Here is a 23,174-nt window from a genome sequence, read left to right as displayed (position 1 = left end):
ATGCTCATATTGTCAATTTAAAATCCTAAGGAATAGGGTATAGCTAGGGGCTTTGAACCCTCTTCGTTAAACGGTCAAATTGTAGTTTTAATCCCTTTTAAACAATAAAATATAATTTAGTCCTTTCAGCCTTAAAAATAGAAGAATGAACCAAGTAATGTTTCTCCTCTGTAGTTTGTTCAGAAAATAAACCGAAATCTACACCATAACAGATTTCACAGAAGAGGAATCAATGGGCTCGTCTGAGAGTGGAGAGCGATCTTCATCGACACTTACGAGTCCTCATATGCTGCAACACCGGCATTTTGTACCTGATTTGAGTTAAGGTCTTCTACCGGATCTGTAGGAGGCGGTCCGGTAGGAGACAACTCTTCAATTAGTTCAATGCAGAACTGCTTTACTTTAGAACCAACTGCCTGCAACTGACTTTCAGCATATCTCAATGTTTCCTGACCAGAATACCACTAAAATTTAATTAGATTCAACATTTTTGGAGCAGAACTGCCATGATTTCAATGGCAAAAAGATGAATGTAACCGCTACCTGGCACGCAATGTCATCAACCTCCATGCACATAGCTTCGAATTACTGATACATGTTACCGACCCAAGCCACACCCTTAGATTTATCTTCCATTAAACAGATAAAAACAATGTTTTGGTTCACTTTCCAGATAGAATTCAACACGAACTGCGAGATTCAAGAACCATATACAGATATCAGTGAAGCTCTACATATACAGACACAACAACATCATATTTCTAGCAATGCTTGTGATTCATAGATCAAACCTAGAATAGATCATATCTACCAAAACAGGCTGAGATCATAATAATAAAATAAGATTTGGGGTTCAAAGGGGAAAAAACATTCGACACTCACATGAAGAGGAAATTGATAATGTGGGGAAAATGTTCGGTGCCATTCTTCTGTCTTTGATGATGTGAATTAAGAGTTGTTTGAGGTTATGAATTCATGGGTAGTGGACGATGAGATCAAAGAATTGTGAAGGACAAATTTAAAAATAATGCACCAACCGAAAATAAAACCCAAGCCTGTACCGTGGTAGGGTACTATTCTACCACTAGACCACTGATGCTCTTATGCCTAATAATATAAGTTTTATTTTCATGATCATAGCTTATACAAAATTAACAACAATACGCTCTAGTGTTTCCCAAGTCCTAACTGTAGGCAGATAACATTGTGCTAAAAATTAATGCAGGTTTTTTTTTTTTTTTGAATTGAAAAGAGACTTAGAAGATTACATCAATCTCTCAAATATGAGTGGCCAGAAGCGTCTCACTCTAGCAGCTCGAGAACATCCGGTGGGGCAACGTCAAAAAGGACGACATGTAATGAAAAGGGATACATTCAGACAAATTTACAGCCAACATTCACATGATCAGATAAGATTGTTCTCTTAGATCTATAATGATCTATCTACATGTATGTATATATAACATGTTTCTTAAGTCCGTGTTTCAAACCAATATTTGCACACACAAACAAACACCTGCAGAAAATAAAAGACATGTCACAGTGGATTGACGCAAACGAAACGAGGGCAATCATGTTTTTCTACGAAAACGAGCTTGAGGAATCGAAGTAAGAGATCCTTCGCCTCTACTTCGGAAACGCCGGCAAGTATTCTGGCGAGATAGAAGCCTTCTCCTTGACAGAATCCATGGCCTGACGTATAGAACGTGCAATATATTCCCGTGCCTCAGAGCCATCGGCATGCACAATTCGGCAGCCAATAAAACCAAAATGGATCCTCAGCCGACTCCCCAATGTCGATATTTCTGCCTACCCCATCTTTAACTGAAGGGCGTCGAGAGCTTGTCGTAGATCTGTCAGGAGTTCGGGTTATAATCACATCAGATCGATGCCTTGAAACAATAAGTCCCATTGGCTTCATCATCACATGCATCAACTCTGACCTCATCATCATCCATTGGAACAAGAAACCCTTGGCTGGATTCAGTTGCATTCTGCTTCAGTTGTTTCATTTGTCTAATGACTTCACCTAGTAAGGTGGCCTTATCCTTCTACAATGAGCATTTGACTTGGTTGATTATTATAAAAAAAACATTGAAAATGATTAATTACTACAAAAGGACATCTACATTTGTCAACTGAATTATTTTATACATTAGGGTTTATCTGAAAAAAAATAATATCTGACGAAGCTATGTGTCAACTGATTATAATATGATTATGTCAACTGACACGAATAGATGAGTTGTTGAAGGTAGCAAGCGAGAGTTGACCTTCCAACTGCAAAAAATGATGCAGTATATGACATGCACAATCCCAGTGGAGAAGGCTTTCTAAGTAATCAAGCACACTTGGGATAATTCCACCTAAAGTCCATGAACTATCCCACAATTCTAAATTAGTCCCTCAACTTAGCAACATTCTAATTGAATTCTCAAAGTTCCAATATAATATCAATCCATTCATTTCATTACTTTATCATTCATTTTAAGTACTAAATGTCAATTTAGATCTAAAATGGAGTATAATTAAAACACATAGATGAAATTACAAATACGTTTTTACCTACTGCATGGACATGTTAGATATAACATCTAAAAAGAAATATAATGTCAATAAAATTTATGAAAATTGTTTCTTTTCCTCAAACACGTATTATCCATGTGGTAGGAATACATTATTGATTGATGACACGTAAATCAAACAACAGTTTCAAAAGCCGCCTGTATACACGGTAACCAAACAACCTTCCAGGGACGTTTGATTTACGGAATACAAGATTAACTTTGAGAATAAGATTACTAGAATGTAACATTGCTATGATAATGTTATATTACCTTATTTGGTTTGTTTAACCAGTTATATACACGGTAACCAAACAACCTTTAGTGATATGAACGCAAGGAAAGTAAAATAAGAAAAGCATGGAGGCTAAAGATATTCAGCCTTCACAATTAAGTGCTCTTTTTATACGGCCCCCAATTTAATCAAGTGGATCAACACCTGTAGTTTGACCCAACGTGGATTAAATAGGCTGAAACAGAAAACATACAAAAAGAATCTAACTGAATTTGTTAGCACATAACAACATGCAACACCCAAAACAGCATGCATCATCAGCACAATTCTTAACATTCACCCCGCTTTCTAACTTCTTTTTTCTGATTTCTAACTCCTGTTAGCCTGAAGCTGCTGCAACGAAACCACACTTAGCCGCTGTCGTAGTTCCTGAAGTCTGGAGGAAACAAGAGGTCTAATTAGCTCTGCAATTTGAAGCTGAGCTGGAACATAGTTAACTGTCAACAGCTAACTCATCACTTTTTCACCAACAAAAATGAACATGTAATTGACTTTTGCATGTAGAACAGGGTTGACTTCCATGGCGACAATGCTGGTGTTATCACACCAGACAATTGGTGCTTGAGACAAGTCTACTCCCATGTTAGATAAGACGGCTTTAACTCAAATAACCTCAGACGTAGCATCAGCTAAACTTTGATACTCTGTCTCAACTGTGGATCGAGAAACAGAATGTTTTTTCGCGAGCTCCATGACAAAAAATGTTGTCTCAAATATACACAATATCTTGAAATTGAGCGATAGTCGTCAGGATCGCTGCCCCAATCTGCATCAGCAAATACCTTAATTGAAGTTGTTCACCTTGAGGAGCTAGCCAAAGCCCAAAATCCAGAGTTCCTTTGAGATACCGAAAAATGCGTTTGACGCTTGACCATTGAGCTTCACAAGTTTGTAATTTCATGTTTATCTAATTTAGTCCTTAAAAGTATATTTTAATCCTAAATTAGCCCATAATTATTTTTATTTTTTGTAATTTACTCTAAATCTTGTACAATTACAAATTATAATTCGTCGTTCATGAAATGCGAAAAATAATTCATCTAAAAATGACTTAACCTGAAGTTCGTCTGTACCGAATAAGATTCGACATGAATTTTATCCGTTCATCTGAACCTGAATTAACATGATATTTAATTGATTCGGGTCCGAACTATTTTGACATGAAATTATATTGATCTGAATTGAAATTAACCCAACCCGAACTGAATCTGATTTCAAATCAACCTGAAAATGATCCGAATTCGAGTCGAACAAGACTCGACATGATCTAAATCAAACTATTAAATTAACTTGACATAACTTATATCTGATTTGACATGGTCTGACTTGAAATTTGAACGATTACATGGTTTTACATTTTTAATACGATGAATTAGTCTGAATTCAATACCAAAATTATGTGATTTCAATACTATAAGGTGGCGTTTGGTTGGATGGAATCCCTTGGAATTAGGGGGAATTGGAATCCAATTCCACCACTTTCCCATATTTGGTTCAAGTTTTCCAAGGGAATTGGAATCCCTCATGGCTTCAACTTTCCATCAAATGAGGGAAAGTGAATTCCATCCAAGAATGGATGGAATTCAATTATCTTGTTGGAGGGAATTGAAATTTGACCATACTACCCTCATCAATCTTTTGGTAACTTATTCGTATATTGAATAATTTTTTTTTATTATTTCGGGTCAGGTAGGGTGAAACTTTATTTTGGTCGGGTTAGGTCGGTTTTTTTAAGTGTGATATTCGTGTCGGGTCGAGTTCGGGTTTAGGGTGAAAATACCCGACATGAAAATATATATAATTTTACCTTATATATTTAAGAATAATTACAATAATACCCCTCTCTCTATATATATTTTTTTCAATTAAGTCAGTTTTTATTGAATAAAAATATTTTTTTATTATTTCGGTTCGGGTCGGATTTCTAATTCATATATTCGGGTCGGGTCGGGTGAAACTTTATTTTGTTCAGGTCGGGTCGGGTTTTTAAGTGTGATATTCGGGTCGGGTTTGGATTTAGGGTGAAAGAAACCGGACCGACCTGAAAAATATATAATTTTACCTTATATATTTAGGAATAATTACAATAATACCCTTCTATATATATTTTTTTCAATTAAGTCAATGTTTTTATTGAATAAAAATAATTTTTTATTATTTTGTGTTGTGTCGGGTTTCTAATTCATATATTGAATAAAAATATTTTTTGGTATATTTTTTTGTAACTAATTAACATACTCCGATTGGAATGTATCGAAATATTGTTCTATCTTTTGGTAACTTATTAACATATTTTGATTGCGATGATTTTAACTTATGATGTTTATTAGCATGATTTTTATAATTTATTGAAATGAATAATCAATCAATAAAATGAAAATTTAATATTTTTTTTAATTTTTTATAATATATTACTACATGTAAGTTGTAAAACAAACTAAAATAAAGCAAAAAAAAAAGTAATTCTGTCATTTTACATTACTGAAATCAAATTCATCTGACATGTCTTGCAACCAAACAGAATATGAAATTAGATTCCAATTCCATTTCCTGCCAACCAAACAAAATATGGAATTAGATTCCAATTCCTGCAATTCCTGACAGATTTCAATTCCCTCATAAACATTACAACGAATCAAACGTAGTGTTGAAGTCCAAACAACATCACTATTTTCACTAGTATTTTACCAAGGGCTTGGACCCCATTTATCCATACATATCTCTCCATTTCGCGTAAAAAATATCTATCATAACTTTCCTCCTATACCTGTTATGATTTCTCATTTCTCCTGATCTCATTGGGAGGAAGGCAAAATATCATATTACACATTAAACATGCTAATTAAAGATAGATAATGTAAATAATATATAGTTTTATTGATAGAGTCTACGAAGTAGAGCACATTCTAAAATTACTACACGAGTTTATAAGACTAAAACATCATATATAATTTTATTGATAGAAGTCTACGAAGCAGAGTTCATTCTAGAATTACTACACGAGTTTATAAGCCTAAAACATCAACACCATGTAGATGAGATTTTCTCTCTATCACAAAGGTTGTCCAGATATCCACCTATCAAACATTGCAAAACACTCGATCTGGAGGCTTATACTCAGTAGCTGTATGCCCTCCTCCCTACAAATTCAAACAAACAACACATATTTCTTTATTGTTCATTGAAAGATTACAAATAAAGAAAAGAAACATAAAAAGGCACAATGACCCTGCAACTTGACCTTGCACCATCTATGGTCGCCAATCATTAATAATTGGATAGTTGAGATATCTATCCAATCTTGAGTTGTCATGTTAGGCACCGTCATATCATGATCGCCACTACTTGAAAATCAACAAGATAACTATACTTGAACTGAAACAAATATTATTTTGAAAAAAAAAATAAACATAATAATTATTTTAACTCATATACTATAGTCAAAGTTTTTTTTTCATTAATTTGGCCCTTGTATTATAATTATGTTATCATATTGCATTTTTCTGATTCGAAAAAGTTGATATGACCCAATGACATGACACATATTGTAATAATGTAATAATGGAGTGATATTAAAAAAAATCAAACGGCTAGTAAAGATTAAACAAATATCAAATTGATAATTTTGTGCAAGTACAGGGACCAAAACTTGTAGTAATCAAATAAAATACCTAACATGTATATTAGAGAGCCGAAGCCACTCATACTGAGGTTTACATGATACGGAAAGCTGGTTGGAACATCGTATTTGTAGTCTTAAAGTAGTTTATGATTGCACCGCTGCCACTTTCCTATGCCTCCTTGCATTATTATCAAGTCACGAATGTTTCTTCTCTCCTTGCAATTTTATAAAAGAACGTTACAGCTTAAAAATAGTCATACATATTAATATTTAAATCTCGAATTCGATGTTTTGAAGATAGAAATTAAACTAAGTTTTAACATCGTACCTCTCTAATGTGAAGAGCCTTTTGGACATCATCATCATCATTAGCCCAATAAGCTCAAAGGTAGTACCCATAAGTTTGCAGGAATGAACATTTCAACAAAGATGATCACATTTGAGTGCAGGAAAGCCTGTAAACAGTGAGTATTTTTGGAAAACGTGTTATTTACTGGACAGAATAATGGTGGAAGCAGTTCACCATGAAGTTGTTGGTGGTGTTCGTCGAGATAACGCCTTCGACCGGTCTCTCTAGACTACAGGGGAATCGAGACCACAGTCCGGTTCCAGAATATGTTGAACGTTGATTCTCGACGTGCTCTCATCAAAATATTGAATATCTTTCAGACACGGCTGGTTATTTGGATCTATAGTTTTATACTCCCCATTGCAATTTCTCTTCGATGACTGAGAATAAAAAGTATATTTTTAGGATGACCGAAGAAAAGTGTTTTAGAATGACCTTTTGAAGAAATTGGTGGAGGTGACAAACTTGTTTGAAGTCAGTTGTTCGCACATCACGATTGTTTCTCGAATAGGAGAAGCTGGTGCCGACTGGTGAATCGACCAATATGATGTTTGACGCCTGCAAACAAATAATTATTGTCTAAAAGAGCACAACATCTAGTTCTGCACTAAATGGCATGGGATGATCACCTTTGTCCATGAGTACGGGTTTAGAACCAATGTAGGCAAGCTTCCATTGTACTCCACGACCTCGAATTTCAATGGACCTGCAATCCATGCAGAGCACAATACGGATATGGTAATACAAGAATTTACTAATTTGAACTCCCTAGGGTGAATTACCGATTTCGAAAAAAAAGCGAGAAGACGGAGCAGCCCGGACCATCTGTCAACCAAAGCAGATGAGTCCTCAACGGGTTTCCTCTCCGACTTTACAAAGTAGAAAAAGAGTTGAACATCTTTAGAATCACCAACACCAACGTGTTGGATTAAAATCCATATTTGCGGGTACATATGTATAATGTTAAATATTATCATAAAATATGACACAAAATTAATTGACTAATTATGTTACATGTGACATAAGTATTAAAGTGTCACAAAATTAAACTTTAGATATCAAAAGTTGTATTTATAATTTAAAGGGGACAAAATTATAAATAATTAATAGATTGACCTAATATTCATTCTCTATAAAAAGGTAGTGGTCCCTGCAAAACAAAATACCCAAATATTTCAACATATCAATTAATTTAGATACGCTTCTGCATCTAATATTTTATTTTTGATAATTTGAAATGATTAGATATTGATTATTTTTCATATTTATTATATTTTGGTTCTAACAAGTGGTATCAGAGTCTCGTCATATTGAATCATTAAAAATCAATTGATTTAGAGTATATCATTCGGATATTTAGTGGTATTAGGGTTTTTGATTTCCGTTAATATGCTTGCCCTATTTCATTGGGATACTTTTTGCATTGGTTATCATGTTTAGTTTTGTTTCATCATTATTATGGTTTCGATAGCTTTGCTGGTTTCCATCATTAAAATAACTTTGGCTGACTTATATCACAGTCTTTGGAATGTAATGTATGTTTCTACTCATGAATTTACATGCCTTGTACCACAGTCTTAAGGAAATTTTATAATTACATACCACTTCAATTTATGAGATTGATTATAATCAATTTAAGGCTAAATTTATGATATAAATCTGGTTTAATAAAGTTTCTATTGTAGTTTTGTTATTGTATGGTTTTATGAAATTTCTATTAACAGTGACATCAACCTTTGAAACATATATATGTTTAGTTTTGAATCAAGTTATAATATGTGATTGGTTTAATTCCTCAACATCATGTCTTTATTTAATTTAGTATATAGAGTGAATGCATACTTGTATTGGTTATTGGTTGCATGCTTAAAAAATTGTTGAGAAATAGTTAAATATTGATTATTTTGAATTTTGTTTAATTTTGGTAATTTATGAAATTATGAATTAGATATATATTTAAGTAATTCTTCTAAAACAATTAAAGAGTTGAGTTTTTGATTTTTTATAGCACCATTTAGGTAACTTTATTTTTGAGTTATTTCAGAGACCGTAGTGTAAGTAGAAATTTCAATCTTTACATTTTATTGTTATAGAAATATTAATATTTATCTTGAGACGACTTAATTAAGACAATAAGTCATTAAAGTGACCCAGACGTAAAATGTATGGAATGATACATTCATGTAACTTATGATATGTTTGTATTGATCGGCCCAAAGGAAGTTAACCTTTTATAGGTCCGGCAATCATAATATCACTTTAAAACAAATGACGTATTTTAAATTACGATTGTTTATTTTAATTTATTTTAATAGAATATTTTATATTTTAATTAAGTACACATATTCGTAAAATTAATAATGTTTTATAATAATAAAAAATAACAATGTCTATTCGTTTTTGTACTTTACCTAATCTTGTAGGTTGCAGCAGATGCAAAGACTTGCAATTAAATCTAAAAGATGAAAAGAGACAACAACTAAAACAAATGGCATCGGACCAAATGTGCAGATCCAAAATTAAACAACTTAAGGTTTTCTTTTGGTGCTCCCCAAATGAAGGGAAAAAGCAAAAGGCAAAAGGCAAAAGGAAGGAACTTTAAAACTCCAGGAAATGAATCTTATCCGCCAACTGCCGGTTATCATCTCCGAGTTCCGTGTCCGGTACCCGATAGAATAGCGCTCAACTTTCAAGAGCTGAGTATAAATGTCATGTTCATGTGTCCTCCCATGGAAGTAACTGTCAAAACTCCACCCCAGATTGGTTACTTGTATATATCTGCAACAAAGAAAAAACGGACCTTGTTTAGAGATCAACCCCATGTCTAAATTCATGTTTAACAATGCAAAACTGTCGGGGGGAGGGGGATAATGCATACAACAATAATCAAAAGTAGCTTATATATACAAATGCGACCACATTTCCTTAAACCGATGCATCAAATCAAGATTCAACCTGAAATGGAACAATGTGCATGTTTTCCCACAGAACTATCGCACCACAAAACTTGAGCAAGAAGATAAGAGTTTGAGCGATTAAGCATTCAACCCATCAATGCCATCATCCCTGACTATTACATGGATGCATAGAACAACCATTATGGTAAACAGACTTTTTAAATGCTGAAGCATATTAGCTCTTGATCTCTTTCATGGGTATCAATATGGTTCTAGAATCTAGGCACACGGTACTGTAGGTAAAACAGCCAACATCTGTTAGCTAACCAGCAATGGAGAAATATCAATTTTCGGCAGACAAGCCGAGAAAATAGTTTAGACAGACAGATCGTAAAAGTTCATATGAACATAAACCTGAACCGGACCAGTCTGCAAGTTACATGAAGCCACACCCCACCCTTACTTTATTATACACACACACACACATATCAACTAAGTAGTAAGCCTGCACACTCCAGGCATTCCAAATAGACATACTTTCAGAGACTAAGGTCATCCTAATCATGCATTTAACAAAGTGGAACACCTGATAAACCAACAGAACAATCAACATTCCGAAATGACTAAAGGTTTAGAGGGGCACAAAGTGGAAAATTATCAAACAGAGTTAACCTCCTATCTAATCAGTCTAGGATAGAAAATTTAGGCAGATATAAGAGACAAGTTTCCTTTTTGATAAAACCGGTCTTCATTCTTTTTCGCAGCTATATCAGTAACAAGATAAGCAAATTGTCTCACTTCCGTCAAGTCTGACATTTCCCACATCAAAGGAAAAACAAAACATAAAACTTAACACCCTGCCACATTATCTTCAAACTGAAATCAAACCTCAACCATTGCTAGTATGCAAGTTTTGAGTTATGCATCTTGAACAGAAAACATGAGTGGAAACCAGGAATTCATGCAAGGTTCTACGTCAAACACACAAAACACACTGAAACAACCAACAATGAAAAGAAAAGGTTTTGAAAATCCAACAATAGCTACAAAGCATACCCATTACATGAAAATATACATTTTAATCAATCAAATAACGAATACAACAATATATTAAGCTAAAGAAAGTTACTTCTACGAGGAAGAATAGGCCTCACCACTGGAACCCGAGGATCGTTTGCCACGCTTGATCTTCTCAAGCTGCACCTGCGTATCCATAAACAGCCTCTTCCTCTGCACTTCCAAATCTTTGGCAAATTGCATTCTTTGCTTCTCCAATTCCACCATCTGCCTCATCTTCTCCCGTTCTATTATTTCATAAACTTGAAATACCCATCGTCGACAGCCGGTCTCTTCTGTGGAAGAGAGACAACCGTAACCGGCGCCGGAGTCGTCCTGTAGGGCAACAGAAGCGGAAGAGCCACAGGAGGAGACCCGGGGATACTTGGTGACAAATTCGGCGATGGTTTTGGTGATATCTTCGGCGACGGCAAAACCTTGTTAGCTGAAAACTCAGGTCCGATAAGAGCATCCAATCGTTCAAAGAATGGCCACGACGACGTTAAGGTTCCATTAGAAGCCGCAACCCGTGTCTTCTTGATCTTATACTTCTTCTTAATAGTATCGATCCGGTTCTTACACTGAACATCAGTGCGATGAGTCTTCTTAGTATGACCATGAAGAGAATTAACGGCGTCGGCAACATCCTGCCAGTCCTTCTGACGGAGGTTCCCACGGTTAAGCTCGACGTAACGGCGATCCCAAGCGTCGATGAGGGTAGACGTAGCTTCCTCCTACCAACAATCTTCACGGACGGGTAATGTCCGTGCGCCGGGAGTGGTTGACGGAGGGGTGATTATAGCTAAGGGCGTAACGGAATAGGTGATATCGGCCATGGAAAAGATAAACAAGTGGGGGTCGGGTTTTGATTAGAAGGGAGGAATTTCGGGTTAAAGGATTAAAAAGCGCTTCGGCGATGACTCGGCCGACTCAGGTGGCTTGGTTGGGTCATTCATCGGATTAAGCGCGGCAACGACTAGTCTAGTTGGCATTTTTTTGACGTTTTCCCCTCTCTCTTTTTCCGTTGTTGCTGAGCTAATTAATGCCCTGGTGATGCCATTTTATTATAATAATAATAAGAGTTAAATATTTATTCATTACATGAACTGTCAGTTGAAACTTAGTTTTGTTAATTTATTGTTAATAACAAGACGTGAATTCAAGCATGTTTAATCATGCAACACAAAAGATGAGGATTTTAGCCCAATCCAATAGAAATAGAAGAAAGACTTTTTTTTTTAATTAAAAGGCATGAGCCATGGAAACTAAGCAGAGTTTGTTTTACAGTAGGGAGGACCTCTCACGTCACGGCTAAGAATACCCTGTAAAAACAACGGTGGAATCAAGCATGTTTAATCTTGTACATTGCAGCAAACACAGAGATTTGCATGAGACTCGATAACTAAAACAAATGACATTGGACCAAATGAGCAGATCCAAACTAAATTACAACTTCAGTTTCTTTTCTTTTTTCTTTTTTTTTTATTTTAATTTTTGGTGGCTGGGAAAAGGCAAACGGCGAAAGAAAAGAACTTTCAAACTCCAGACAACGAATCATATCTGCCAACTGCTGGTTATCTTCTCCGAGTTCTGAGTCCAGTATCTGCAACAAATAGCTATATATACTTTCAAGGGATGAGTATAAATGTCAAATATTATATTCTTCATATCTTTTTCCCATGGAAATAACTGTCAAAATTCTTCCCCGGACTGGCTAGCTATAAAGATCTGCAACAAAGAAAAATGGGCCTTGTTTAGCTTATTTATACAAGTCATGTTTAACAATACAAAAACCGTCAGGAGGGTAATGCATACAACAATAGTCGAAAGTTGCTACAGATGCAATTCATCTCCTTAAATATTCCGTGGATGAATACATCAAATCAAAATTCAACCCTTCTGGTTGAGTGGAACATTCAGCGTTTCTTTGCCACAGAAATATCACACAACAAAACCTGCGGAATACTATAAGTGTTTGAACGATTAACCATTCAACCCACCATTCCTGTGTATTACATAGATGTGTACAACAACTATTATGCTAAACAGAGTTTTGGATATCAGACTTGGGAAGAATTTTTGGGGAAAACACACACCAGACAGACCGTAACAAGCTTGAAAGGATCCTGACAAATTTGGCCTCAGAACCATTCATCGTGAACCACATTCAAAAGACAAACTCATATTGCAAAAGGCAAAGATCAAACTTGGTAGTTATTAACATTTTTCTAAACCAGGAAATGCCAACATTTTTAACCTTACAGAAAACTTATAGACAAATCATTTATGCCATACCATGTGCATCGCAGATATCAAGAGCAATTTAAATGCTGAAGCATATTTAGGTCTTGAATCTTTGGTGGGCATCAATATGCTTCTAGGCACATGGTACTGTTGCTAAAACAGCCAACCTCTGTTAGCTGACCAGCAATGGAGAAACATCCATTTTCTGCTGATACACCGAGGAAATAATTTAGACGGACAGATAAAAGTTTATTTGTACATAAGCCTGAACCTGACCAATCAGCAAGCAAAGGCTACGTTAGGCCACACCCCACCCTTACTTTACATGCATATCATATCTATCAACTAAGTAGTAAGCCTGCACACACTCCAGGACACTCCAAATAGATGTACTTTCAGAGACTAAAGCCAATCATAATCATGCATTTAATCAAATAAAACACCCTATAAACCAACAGAACAAGTAACATTCTGAAATGACTACAGGTTTAGAGTGGCACAGATTGGCAAATTATCAAACTGATTCAACCTCCTACAAATCAGTCAAGGATAGCAAAGTTACTTGCAAAAACCAGCCTTCATTCTTTTTTCCCAGCTATATCGGTAACAAGAAAAGCAAACTGTCTCACTTCTGTCAAGTCAGTCAGTTCCCGCTTCGCACATCAAAGGAAACACTAAAAACTTAAAACTTAATGGCCTTGCATATTATCTTCTTCAAGCTGAAATTAAACATCAACCATTGCTAGTATGCAACATTTGAGTAATGCCTCTTCTACAGAATAAATGAAGGGAGACCAGGTATTCATGCAAAGTTCAACGTCAAACACACAATAGACATATATGCTTTGAAGAAACCTTTGAACAGAAAATACTGAAGGCATTCCACAAAGCATATAAAAATGGACATCAAGGTCAGACTCCCTTTGGAGAAGAATAGCATCATTGAAGAATTCATTGTCAGTGTTTATTTAAAAAATATACCACAAACAGATGAATATCACTGCATGAATGAATATTACCCCTTTGTATTATCAATACTGATTTAAACACCACCCACTGAACAGTTCCGTTTAAGGTCCTATTGAACAAAGCAAACATAGCACACAACAAACTGAGGGAAATGGTTTGTTCCCTATATTAACAATTGCAGCTTTTAACATGTTTAAGTTCTCATGCTAGAATCTTAACAATAAGATAGACCAAACATAAAGTGGATAGTCCCACCAACTTCCTCAATCGCTAAACAAAACCCAGTAAGTTAAAACCCTTGTCATTTCATTCTATCTAATGCTCAAAAACACACTGAAAGAACTAAGCAAGAAAAAAAAGATTTTAAAATCCAAAAACAGCTACAAAGCATAAGATGAATGAACCCATTACACTAAAATGTACATCTTAATCAATCAAATAGCAAATACAACAATATAAAAAGCTAAACATAGCTTCTTTCATGAGGAAGAATAGGCCTCACCACTGGAACCCGAGGATCGTTTGCCACGCTTTATCTTCTCGAGCTGCACCTGTGTATCCATAAACATCCTCATCCTCTGCACTTCCAAATCTTTAGCAAATTGCATTCTTTGCTTCTCCAATTCCACCATCTGCCTCAGCTTCTCCCCTTCCACTCTTTCATAAACTTGACCAAATCTTTCTATAGCTCTGGCCAATCTCTTCATCCCTTCCCTCTCCTCTCCTTCACCTTCACTTTCCTCTCCCTCGCTTTCTTCTCCCTCTTCCTCGTCACTCTCTACATCAGCCGCTGCTGCTGCTGCTGCAGCAACGGCCAAATAATATCTCTTGAAATACCCATCATCGACAGCCGGCCTCTTCTGCGGAAGTGCGACAACCGTGGCCGGCGCCGGTGTCCTCTTGTACGGCAACGGAAGAGGAAGAGCCACGGGAGGAGACCCGGGGATCCTCGGCGACGGCTTCGGTGATATCTTAGGCGACAGCGAAACCTTTTTAGCTGTAAAATTAGATCCGATAAGAGCATCCAATCGTTCAAAGAACGGCCACGACGACGTTAGGGTTCCGTTAGAAGCGGCGACCGTAGTCTTCTCGATCTTATACTTCTTCTTAATGGTATCAATCCGGTTCTTACACTGAACATCAGTACGATTGGTCTTCTTAGTATGACCGTGAAGCACATTAACGGCGTCGGCGACATCCTGCCAATCCTTCTGACGGAGGTTCCCACGGTTAAGCTCGACGTAACGGCGACCCCAAGCGTCGATGAGGGTAGACGTAGCTTCCTCCGACCAACAATCTTCACGGACGGGTAACGTCCGTGAGCCGGGAGTGGTAGAAGGAGGGGTGATTATTGCCAACGGCGTAACGGAATCGGAGATGTCGGCCATTGAAACGACGAGAGAAGGGTGATTGGTTGTTTATGAGAAGGGGAAGAATTTAGGGTGGTCGATTTAAAAAGGGTTCGGCGATGAGTCGGCCGACACATGAGAGGAGCGTGAGAGTAGGGAAAGGGAATAATAGGGAAAAGGTCGGTCGCCGGGATGTGTGAGAGAGAGCGCGTGAGGTCAGGCTCACTGGCTGGCATTTTTCTGACGTTAGCTTTTCGTTGGTGCTGGCCTGCCTAACGTATCGGAAAACGGCTTAATTGACAACTTTAGTGCCTATATTTTATTTTATTTTCTATGTTGCTACTCAATTTTTTATTAGAAGCTATACTCAATTTATTTTACTCTCTAAATTAAATATTATTATTCGTTAGATTCTTTTGACAAATATTAGTTAGATATTTAAATTCATAAAAAAATAAATTTGAGATTGTATTTCAAATATTTGAATTTATTTAAAACTAAATCTAAAGAAAAATGGACATAGAAAGTTCAAATTCTCTTAGAAGTACAAATATTCTCTATTTTGTAATATTAATCTAGATTCGAATTTTTAAATCCATATCCGTATTATAAAAGAGTTGGATAATGAATATACGAGGATGTTTATTTGTATCTAATATGACTCCATAATATAATGTTTTAAAATTTAAATTTGTTAATGAGACAAATAAATCATGAAGGCTATAAATAGTTCACCTTTCTGATTTTAGGAGAGAGTCGTAGTTGGTGATCAAACGATCGTTGATTGATAGCAGATGTTAACCAACCCTCCTCTTAGTATCGATCAAAGTTAATAGTCAAATTATCGTTAGTTAGTATTGAGATTCTTTGTTAGTATTAGTATCAGGTATAGAGGCATGATAGTTGTTTGTAGGTCATTAGGATAAGTAGCACCAATTGATGTGACCAGCTGTTGGTCAATTATGACATCAAGTGAAACTTACAATGAGTCACGCTAATGGATCGTGATTTTTCGATAAATGTAAATGCTAGAGTTCTTGTATTTAGAGATGTTATTACATGGTTTTTACTGCAAATAGAATTTCTAAGAATGTTGATGTGCAAATTTAAGATCAAGTTTTCAGAGGAGTTTCGGAAAGAATATAACAAAATTCATATATTTTCCAAACTTATAAGAAAAGTAGGCATCAAATTGGAATAAATGATATAATATAAGTACCAAATTCTAAATTAACCCCGAGAAACTGCCAGATGATCGTTTTCCCGGGAATAATGATTTTAAATTTATGGAGTAAAATCGTATGAATTATTTATAATCATATTTTTTAAAAGTTTTGATAAAATGATCGAATATGAAATTGATATATACTAACAAATTAACCAAAAAAATTTAATTTAGAAGCGAGATGCGTCGGTGTCTGGGAATGATACTGATGAACGGCAGTGATGATGCCGGATGCCGGCTGCCGATTGATGCATTACGTGAGCCGTACGGACTATTTAACTTTGGTATTGGCCGGCTCGTCTTAGCTTATGGGCGCCGTTAGATTCCAACCATCGTTTCTATCACTAGTTTTGTTTATTTTCCTTTAATTTTTGTTTCCAATTTATCTAGTTTGATCGGGCGGTAGAATGGCGCGGCTAATTATTCAACAACTTGAGAATGGCGTTGAGCTTCATGGAGCAGCTTTTTGGGTTTTTCCCCTCACGCGTTATCGCTGCGGTTCAGGCCACTGTTGGGCCTCTTCGACGAGAGCCCTTACGCCCTTAGTTCATTTTTTTATAATTTAATTATATTTTAAAACTTAATTAATTTCAAAAACAAACAACTCTACTCTCCCATTATTTCATCATAATTACGCCTCTAATCACAGCAACTCTTTCCACGGCGAGTGCATGCACCATATTTTTTCATGTGTGATAAAGAAGAATAAGCCGTACACACAAACCCACAAGAATTGCGGTCGCGTGTTGGCAATGTCAAAGTCAGCAAACAACAATACGTGAAAATTTTACGTCGACGCTTAGAAAGAGCATAATTCCGGAGCTTGGAAAGTTCCAAGCACTTTCATTTCATACCACAAATCGTAGTTGTCGCGATAGGGGTAAGCCACTCCTATCTCTATGAGTTGCATCACGTTGTTGTATTTGTCAAAAATATGATAATGGAACACTCATCGACTTCAATGGTAGAATAAAGTAGTTTTTTTTAGAGGTTTCGAATTCGAGTAGCTGTATTTATAGGGTGTATATGTTATAAATGACTAAATTTTTTTTAAACAAATATTACATTCGAATCATCCTAGACTATACAAAAATATGATTATATTAGAGCACGTAGTAAGTATATTTTTCAACTCTTCATTTTCCCTCAAAACATTTTTATGTTAAGGGATGAATTTATAAAATTTTAAGAAATAAAAATATATTATCAATAAAAATACAATAAAATCTAAATTATATGATAATTTAAAATTTTTGGGTAACAACCGCCTCAATTAATTTTCTTTGGTTGAACCCTACATCCCTAGCTTTGCTTGACATCCACTTTGGACTTCGCCTTCGAACAATTGAACTTATCCCTTTGCTTCTCTGAGGCTCTAGGTAAGATCTCGGCCAGAACATTGGAGCATCCTGATTTGGATCTTAGAATCACATTCCAATATTATTTAACTTCTATGCCTTATATGCACTAAACACACATGAATGGAAATTAACAAATATGGCAAATAGAAACTTAAAAGAAAGTAAAAAAAACCCACCAGGAAGCTCTTCCTGGAACCCTAATGGATGGACGTACTTATTTTTCTCCATGAATCATATCAAAATATGAAGAAAATTGTAAATCCCAGTTTTGTTATTCGTGCTACTAGTAACATACAGCAGCTTTCTTGATGATGATCAACAACAACCATCAATTTGGTGTCTCTGAGATGCTCTCTAAGTGTGGCCTCCACACCCCAACTCGACCCCTTCTTCCATCCCGTGGCGTCGACAACTTCTCCGAGAGCATCTCACCTAAATACCGATCCGATACCAAAACGTTCGCCATCGAATTCGTGTTGTTGCTGTTCATGCTTCGGCTGTATCTTTTCTTCTTGGTCGTTGTTCTAGAACCGGATTTGGAGCGGAGGAGGAAATAAATCTTCCCGCGTCGGAGCTCGGTTTCCGGTGGAACAAGTACGATTTTCGGGACCGTCCCATCACTGGAAGGAGATGAAGGTTTCTTGAGGACGTGTTTAGGGTGAGCCACTGATTTTTTTGATGCGGCCAACGGTGTGTTTAGGGTTTCCTTCACTTTGATCTTACCTCCCCCTTACCCCATATATATGGGAAAAAGGGACAACCAACCATTTTATTTTTTGAGTTGAATTAAATTTTGCTCACCCTAGTATAATACTCCATGTCTAAACATTGTACATCATGTTATTGAATAAAGTAGTTCACATAAGACACATCAATTCCATGTTAAAATTATAATAAATTTATACATCAAATCAATGTTTAAATTAATAGTAATAATTAAAGATATTATTAATTTAGATCTATTATTAACATTGTAAAAGTAGAAAAAATTCGAAATATAACAAGTTAAAATGGTATAAATATCATATGCGAGTTAAGTTCTAATTTATTTTAATTGAAGTTTCAAGTGTGGTTATTGTCTAAATATATTTATGTTTATATTTGAATATCTTTTAGCTTTTAGTCAGATTGTGAATTGCAATGATTAATTTATACGAATATTATTTCAAACATTAATAATAATAAAATATTTCACTATCAGATTTTAATTTATTGTGTGTCATTTAAACTTTAGGGTTATAAGCTTTAGTGTTTAGGATTATAGGTTAAGATTTAGGATTATAATCTTATAGTATTTCGTAAAACTGAATAACAACTCTAAATGATTAAATATCAAAATCACTCAAACTTAAGGGTATAAAGGAATTGAACGTTAAATGAATTATCAAGAAATTATTCATATATTGTTCATTTATGTTTGTTTATTAAACTAAACAAATAAGTATGAACAAATTTTTTATGTTTACTTAATAAACGAACGAACATGAATAAAAATGTGTTTGGTTTGTTTATGGTCACAAGCAAACTCATTTATTGACTTTTTATAAGCTCGTTTATTTGGTTCTAATTTTCTTTTTTACATTTTAAATATTGGAGAAGGAATGGACTAAAATGAACACAATGTTAACTTTGGAGTTCAAACTATAAACCCTAAGGAGCTTAAAGACTAGTGTCATAATTTCATCATTTCCCCCTTTTATTTCAGCGCTAAACGAACATGTTGGTGAAAACTAAATGAACATGTTGGTGGAAACTAAATGAACATGTTGATAAACATATAATCAAACATGTTAGTTAAAGTTAATCGAACATGTTCTTTAACGTCAAACGAACCGAATATAAATACCTTCAAAAATAAATAAACAACGCAAACATTATATTAGAAATTAAACGAACAAGAAACAAATATAAATACCTTTAAAAATAAATGAATGAATATAAACACAATCATATTCATTTAAGTTCAGTTCATTTACGCCCTTACCCAAACTCAATCTTCCAATTAGGAATGGTAGCTTTGAATATTTACAATTTCTCAATAATTGGGCATCAAATTAGGCTTTCCAATTTACTCAAACTTATTCTAAATAATATTGTATTTCATAAAACTGAATAATAACCCCAAACTTAGGGGTATAAATGAATTGAACGTTCAATGAACTATTAATGAATTGTTCGTATAACGTTTATTTATGTTCATTTATTAAGTTAAACAAACAAGTATGGACAAAAATTGTTTATGTTTGTTTTATAAACAAACGAACACGAACATAGGCATGTTTGGTTTTTTTATGTTCACGAACAAGCTCATTTATTGACTCGCTTATAAGCTCGTTTATTCGGTTCTCATATTCCTTTTATTTTTTACATTTTAAATATTAGTGAAGCTATTGACTAAATTGAACATAATGTTAGCTTTAGAGTTCAAACTGTAAAGCCTAAGGAGCTTAAAGACTAGTGTCATTATTTCACCATTCCTCCTTTTATTTCAACCGTTAAATGAATATGTTGATGAACACCAAACGAACATGTTGACAAACATATAATCAAATATGTTAGTGAACATTAAACGAACATGTTCTCAAACCTCAAACAAAGCGAACATATATACCTTTAAAATAAAAATAAAAACAAGAAGATAATATTAAAAATCTAAATAAGTACAAACCAAATATAAACACCTTTAAAAATAAAGTTTATGATTATATTCATTTGAGTTCATTTACGACCCTGCCCAACCTTCATCTATCCAATTAGGAATGGTAGCATTGAATATATATAATTTCCCAATAATTGGGCATCAAATTAGCCTTTCCAATTTACAAGATCTAGCCCATTTGATTTTACCCCTCTGGTTCGGGTCCATTTTCTGGCTAAAAGTGAATCTTCATGAGGCTCAGGGAGTTTACTATAGTTCTGCAATTGTGCAACCTTCACTCACCTCTATCCGAATCTTTGAAAGACCCAAATACCTCCCTTTGATCGTCGATCAATCCCCCAAATTCTGATATTCAGCGATGCCCGTTTTCAAAACCCCGTTCAACGGCTACTCCGTTAGGTTCTCCCCTTTTTACGAGTCCCGTTTAGCCGTAGCCACCGCCCAAAACTTTGGCATATTAGGTAACGGCCGTGTCCACGTCATCGACCTCTCCCCGTCCAGCCCCGTCATCAACGAGCTCATCGCTTTCGACACCGCGGATGGAGTCTACGATGTCGCCTGGTCTGAATCCCACGACTCAGTACTCGTCGCAGCCGTGGCAGACGGATCTATGAAAGTCTACGACACCGCCCTGCCTCCTCAAGCCAACCCTGTCCGGTCGCTCAAGGAACACGCCCGTGAAGTCCACGGTCTCGATTACAACCCCACGCGCCGCGACTCGTTCCTTTCCGCTTCGTGGGACGATTCCGTCAAGCTGTGGACCCTCGACCGTCCCGCTTCGCTCCGTACTTTCCGGGAACACGCGTACTGCGTGTATTCCGTCGCGTGGAACCCCAAACACGCAGACGTTTTCGCCTCAGCGTCCGGTGATTGTACGGTAAGAATCTGGGATGTTAGGGAACCCGGTTCGACGATGATAATCCCGGGTCACGAACACGAAATATTGTCTTGTGATTGGAATAAATATGATGAATGTTTAATTGCTACTGCAAGTGTAGATAAGAGTATTAAAATTTGGGATGTAAGGAACTATAGGGTGCCGGTTTCAGCTCTTAATGGTCATGGTTATGCTGTTAGGAAAATTAAGTTTTCGCCTCATAGGAGGAATTTACTTGTGTCTTGTTCGTATGATATGACTGTCTGTTTGTGGGATTTTATGGTGGAAGATGCACTTGTAGGAAGGTATGATCATCATACCGAGTTTGCTGTCGGGGTCGATCTCAGTGTTCTTGTTGATGGGCTTATGGCCAGTACTGGATGGGATGAGCTCGTTTACGTCTGGCAGCAGGGGATGGACCCAAGAACAGCTTAAAAAGGGAAGTCTTCATACCCTTTTTCTTCTATTTATGTTTGCTTTTGTGTAATTCATTGTTACATTCTGAATGCATATTGGAATCATTCCACCTTTGAATAGATATAAAGTGATGAATGATATAATGGAGGGCACTGAGTAATGGAGACATGATGTTGCTGTAGTTAATTTTAATTTGGTTTGGCTATGACATGTCTTTGCACAACTGCTTCGTGTTCTCAATGAATGACTAATGTAAATTGTATTGGATATCAGATATCAATCCTCTGTATATCAGTTCTAATAAAGCAAAGGCGATTTTCATTTTTCCTTTCACAGTTTTATTTTGCTTTCCGTACTTTTCTTCTCGGTTCAAAACCGTAAGCTTGCTAGTAGACTGTATGAGAGTTAAGAGTGCTGATATTGAATTCTTATGCCTCTATAATCTTGAAGCATTTCGCAACATTTCCTCCCACACCGTAGGAAACAATACACCATAGTCAATAGTTAGACATTGAATATCTGCATTTCATCTTTATTAAATGTTTTTAGACAGGAGGGGTGAAACCTTGAGACAGTTTGTGTTTTCCCTACCTTAAACTTATTGCTGCTCAATACCGGCTTCCTCTTCTAGAGGTGGTAGTGTCAAAGTAAACGTTTTCGCCTCGGGTCGAACAAGGTTTGTTGGTCTTACAAGAAACCCATCCTTATTTCACCTTTTCCTTTTGGCTGGTTATGCACAATGAAATCAAATCCTATTTCCCCGTCAGACCATTCATGATTGCTACCAGTGATCAATGACTTGATTGCTACCAGTGATCAATGACTTGATTGCTACCAGTGATCAATGACTTGATTGCTACCAGTGATCAATGACTTGATTGCTACCAGTGATCAATGACTTGATTGCTACAGTAATGCATGCATTAGGTTTTATTTAGTACAAGATTTAAGTACTAAAAAGAGGGGGGGAATGTAAGAGTGAAGAAGCTTTTTGACAATGGTGATTGGCGGCCATGCACGGCGGTCTTGTTGACTTTCTGAAATTTTAAAGAGAGAGAGAGAGAGAGAGTTGAAGAGATGACGGAGGGGGAAGGTGAAAGCAAATACAAAGGAAAGGGACTATGAAAACAAATTAAAGCTCGTACATTTTCCAACTACACCAATTGCAGCTTCACTTTCCCATCCGAATATCCTAAAACATTCTTCAACAGAAGGATTCAGCCTATAACATGTAGCCATCACCTCTTCCTGCCTGAACCGACGTAAACTTCAACCCTTGATTCATTGGAT

At 35.9% G+C, this 23,174-nt stretch overlaps 3 protein-coding genes and 1 pseudogene across 6 annotated transcripts; 1 reads left to right on the top strand and 3 right to left on the bottom strand.

The window, feature by feature from the left end:
* Positions 1 to 1,626: 1,626 nt before the first annotated feature.
* On the bottom strand, positions 1,627 to 2,012 carry LOC120210412. Its single transcript, XM_039209144.1, has 2 exons — positions 1,893 to 2,012; positions 1,627 to 1,809 (listed from the first exon to the last, which is right to left on the bottom strand). The coding sequence occupies exons 1-2, from the start codon at positions 2,010 to 2,012 to the stop codon at positions 1,627 to 1,629; spliced, it is 303 nt and encodes a 100-aa protein (XP_039065075.1).
* A 1,761-nt stretch (positions 2,013 to 3,773) lies between these two features.
* Positions 3,774 to 22,029, top strand: LOC120210465 (peroxisome biogenesis protein 7-like). The gene is made up of 2 exons (XM_039209190.1): positions 3,774 to 3,784; positions 20,894 to 22,029. Exon 2 carries the CDS (start codon positions 20,949 to 20,951, stop codon positions 21,900 to 21,902), a length of 954 nt encoding a protein of 317 aa, XP_039065121.1. The 5' UTR covers positions 3,774 to 3,784; positions 20,894 to 20,948; the 3' UTR covers positions 21,903 to 22,029.
* On the bottom strand, positions 5,912 to 7,783 carry LOC120210411 (annotated as a pseudogene).
* LOC120210464 (trihelix transcription factor ASIL2-like) lies at positions 12,260 to 15,571 on the bottom strand. 4 transcript variants are annotated; one of them, XM_039209184.1, is made up of 3 exons: positions 14,499 to 15,571; positions 13,079 to 13,298; positions 12,260 to 12,511 (listed from the first exon to the last, which is right to left on the bottom strand). In XM_039209184.1, the coding sequence occupies exons 1-2, from the start codon at positions 15,382 to 15,384 to the stop codon at positions 13,150 to 13,152; spliced, it is 1,035 nt and encodes a 344-aa protein (XP_039065115.1). In that variant the 5' UTR covers positions 15,385 to 15,571; the 3' UTR covers positions 12,260 to 12,511; positions 13,079 to 13,149. The 4 variants fall into 4 exon arrangements, with proteins under 4 accessions (XP_039065115.1, XP_039065116.1, XP_039065118.1 ...); XM_039209185.1 differs by having other exon boundaries at positions 12,262 to 12,511; positions 13,079 to 13,232; positions 14,499 to 15,569; XM_039209187.1 differs by lacking the exon at positions 13,079 to 13,298 and having other exon boundaries at positions 12,267 to 12,511; positions 14,499 to 15,564.
* Positions 22,030 to 23,174: the final 1,145 nt, after the last annotated feature.

The sequence above is a fragment of the Hibiscus syriacus genome, unplaced genomic scaffold (assembly GCF_006381635.1).
Source record: "Hibiscus syriacus cultivar Baekdansim isolate YM2019G1 unplaced genomic scaffold, ASM638163v2 tig00109924_pilon, whole genome shotgun sequence".
Lineage (NCBI taxonomy): Eukaryota > Viridiplantae > Streptophyta > Magnoliopsida > Malvales > Malvaceae > Hibiscus > Hibiscus syriacus.
Note: the sequence above shows the minus strand (reverse complement) of the source record. Positions and strands in the feature narration are given on the sequence as shown.

Bases quoted from the DNA above. Each gene is read 5' to 3' on its own strand.
- LOC120210465 (XM_039209190.1), top strand. From the start codon at position 20,949: ATGCCCGTTTTCAAAACCCCGTTCAACGGCTACTCCGTTAGGTTCTCC.
- LOC120210412 (XM_039209144.1), bottom strand. From the start codon at position 2,012: ATGAAACAACTGAAGCAGAATGCAACTGAATCCAGCCAAGGGTTTCTT. The intron at 1,810-1,892 runs GCATCGATCTGA...AAGATGGGGTAG, and splicing joins ATGGGACTTATTGTTTCAAG to GCAGAAATATCGACATTGGG.
- LOC120210464 (XM_039209184.1), bottom strand. From the start codon at position 15,384: ATGGCCGACATCTCCGATTCCGTTACGCCGTTGGCAATAATCACCCCT. The intron at 13,299-14,498 runs GTGAGGCCTATT...CTGATTGGTCAG, and splicing joins ACGATCCTCGGGTTCCAGTG to GTTCAGGCTTATGTACAAAT.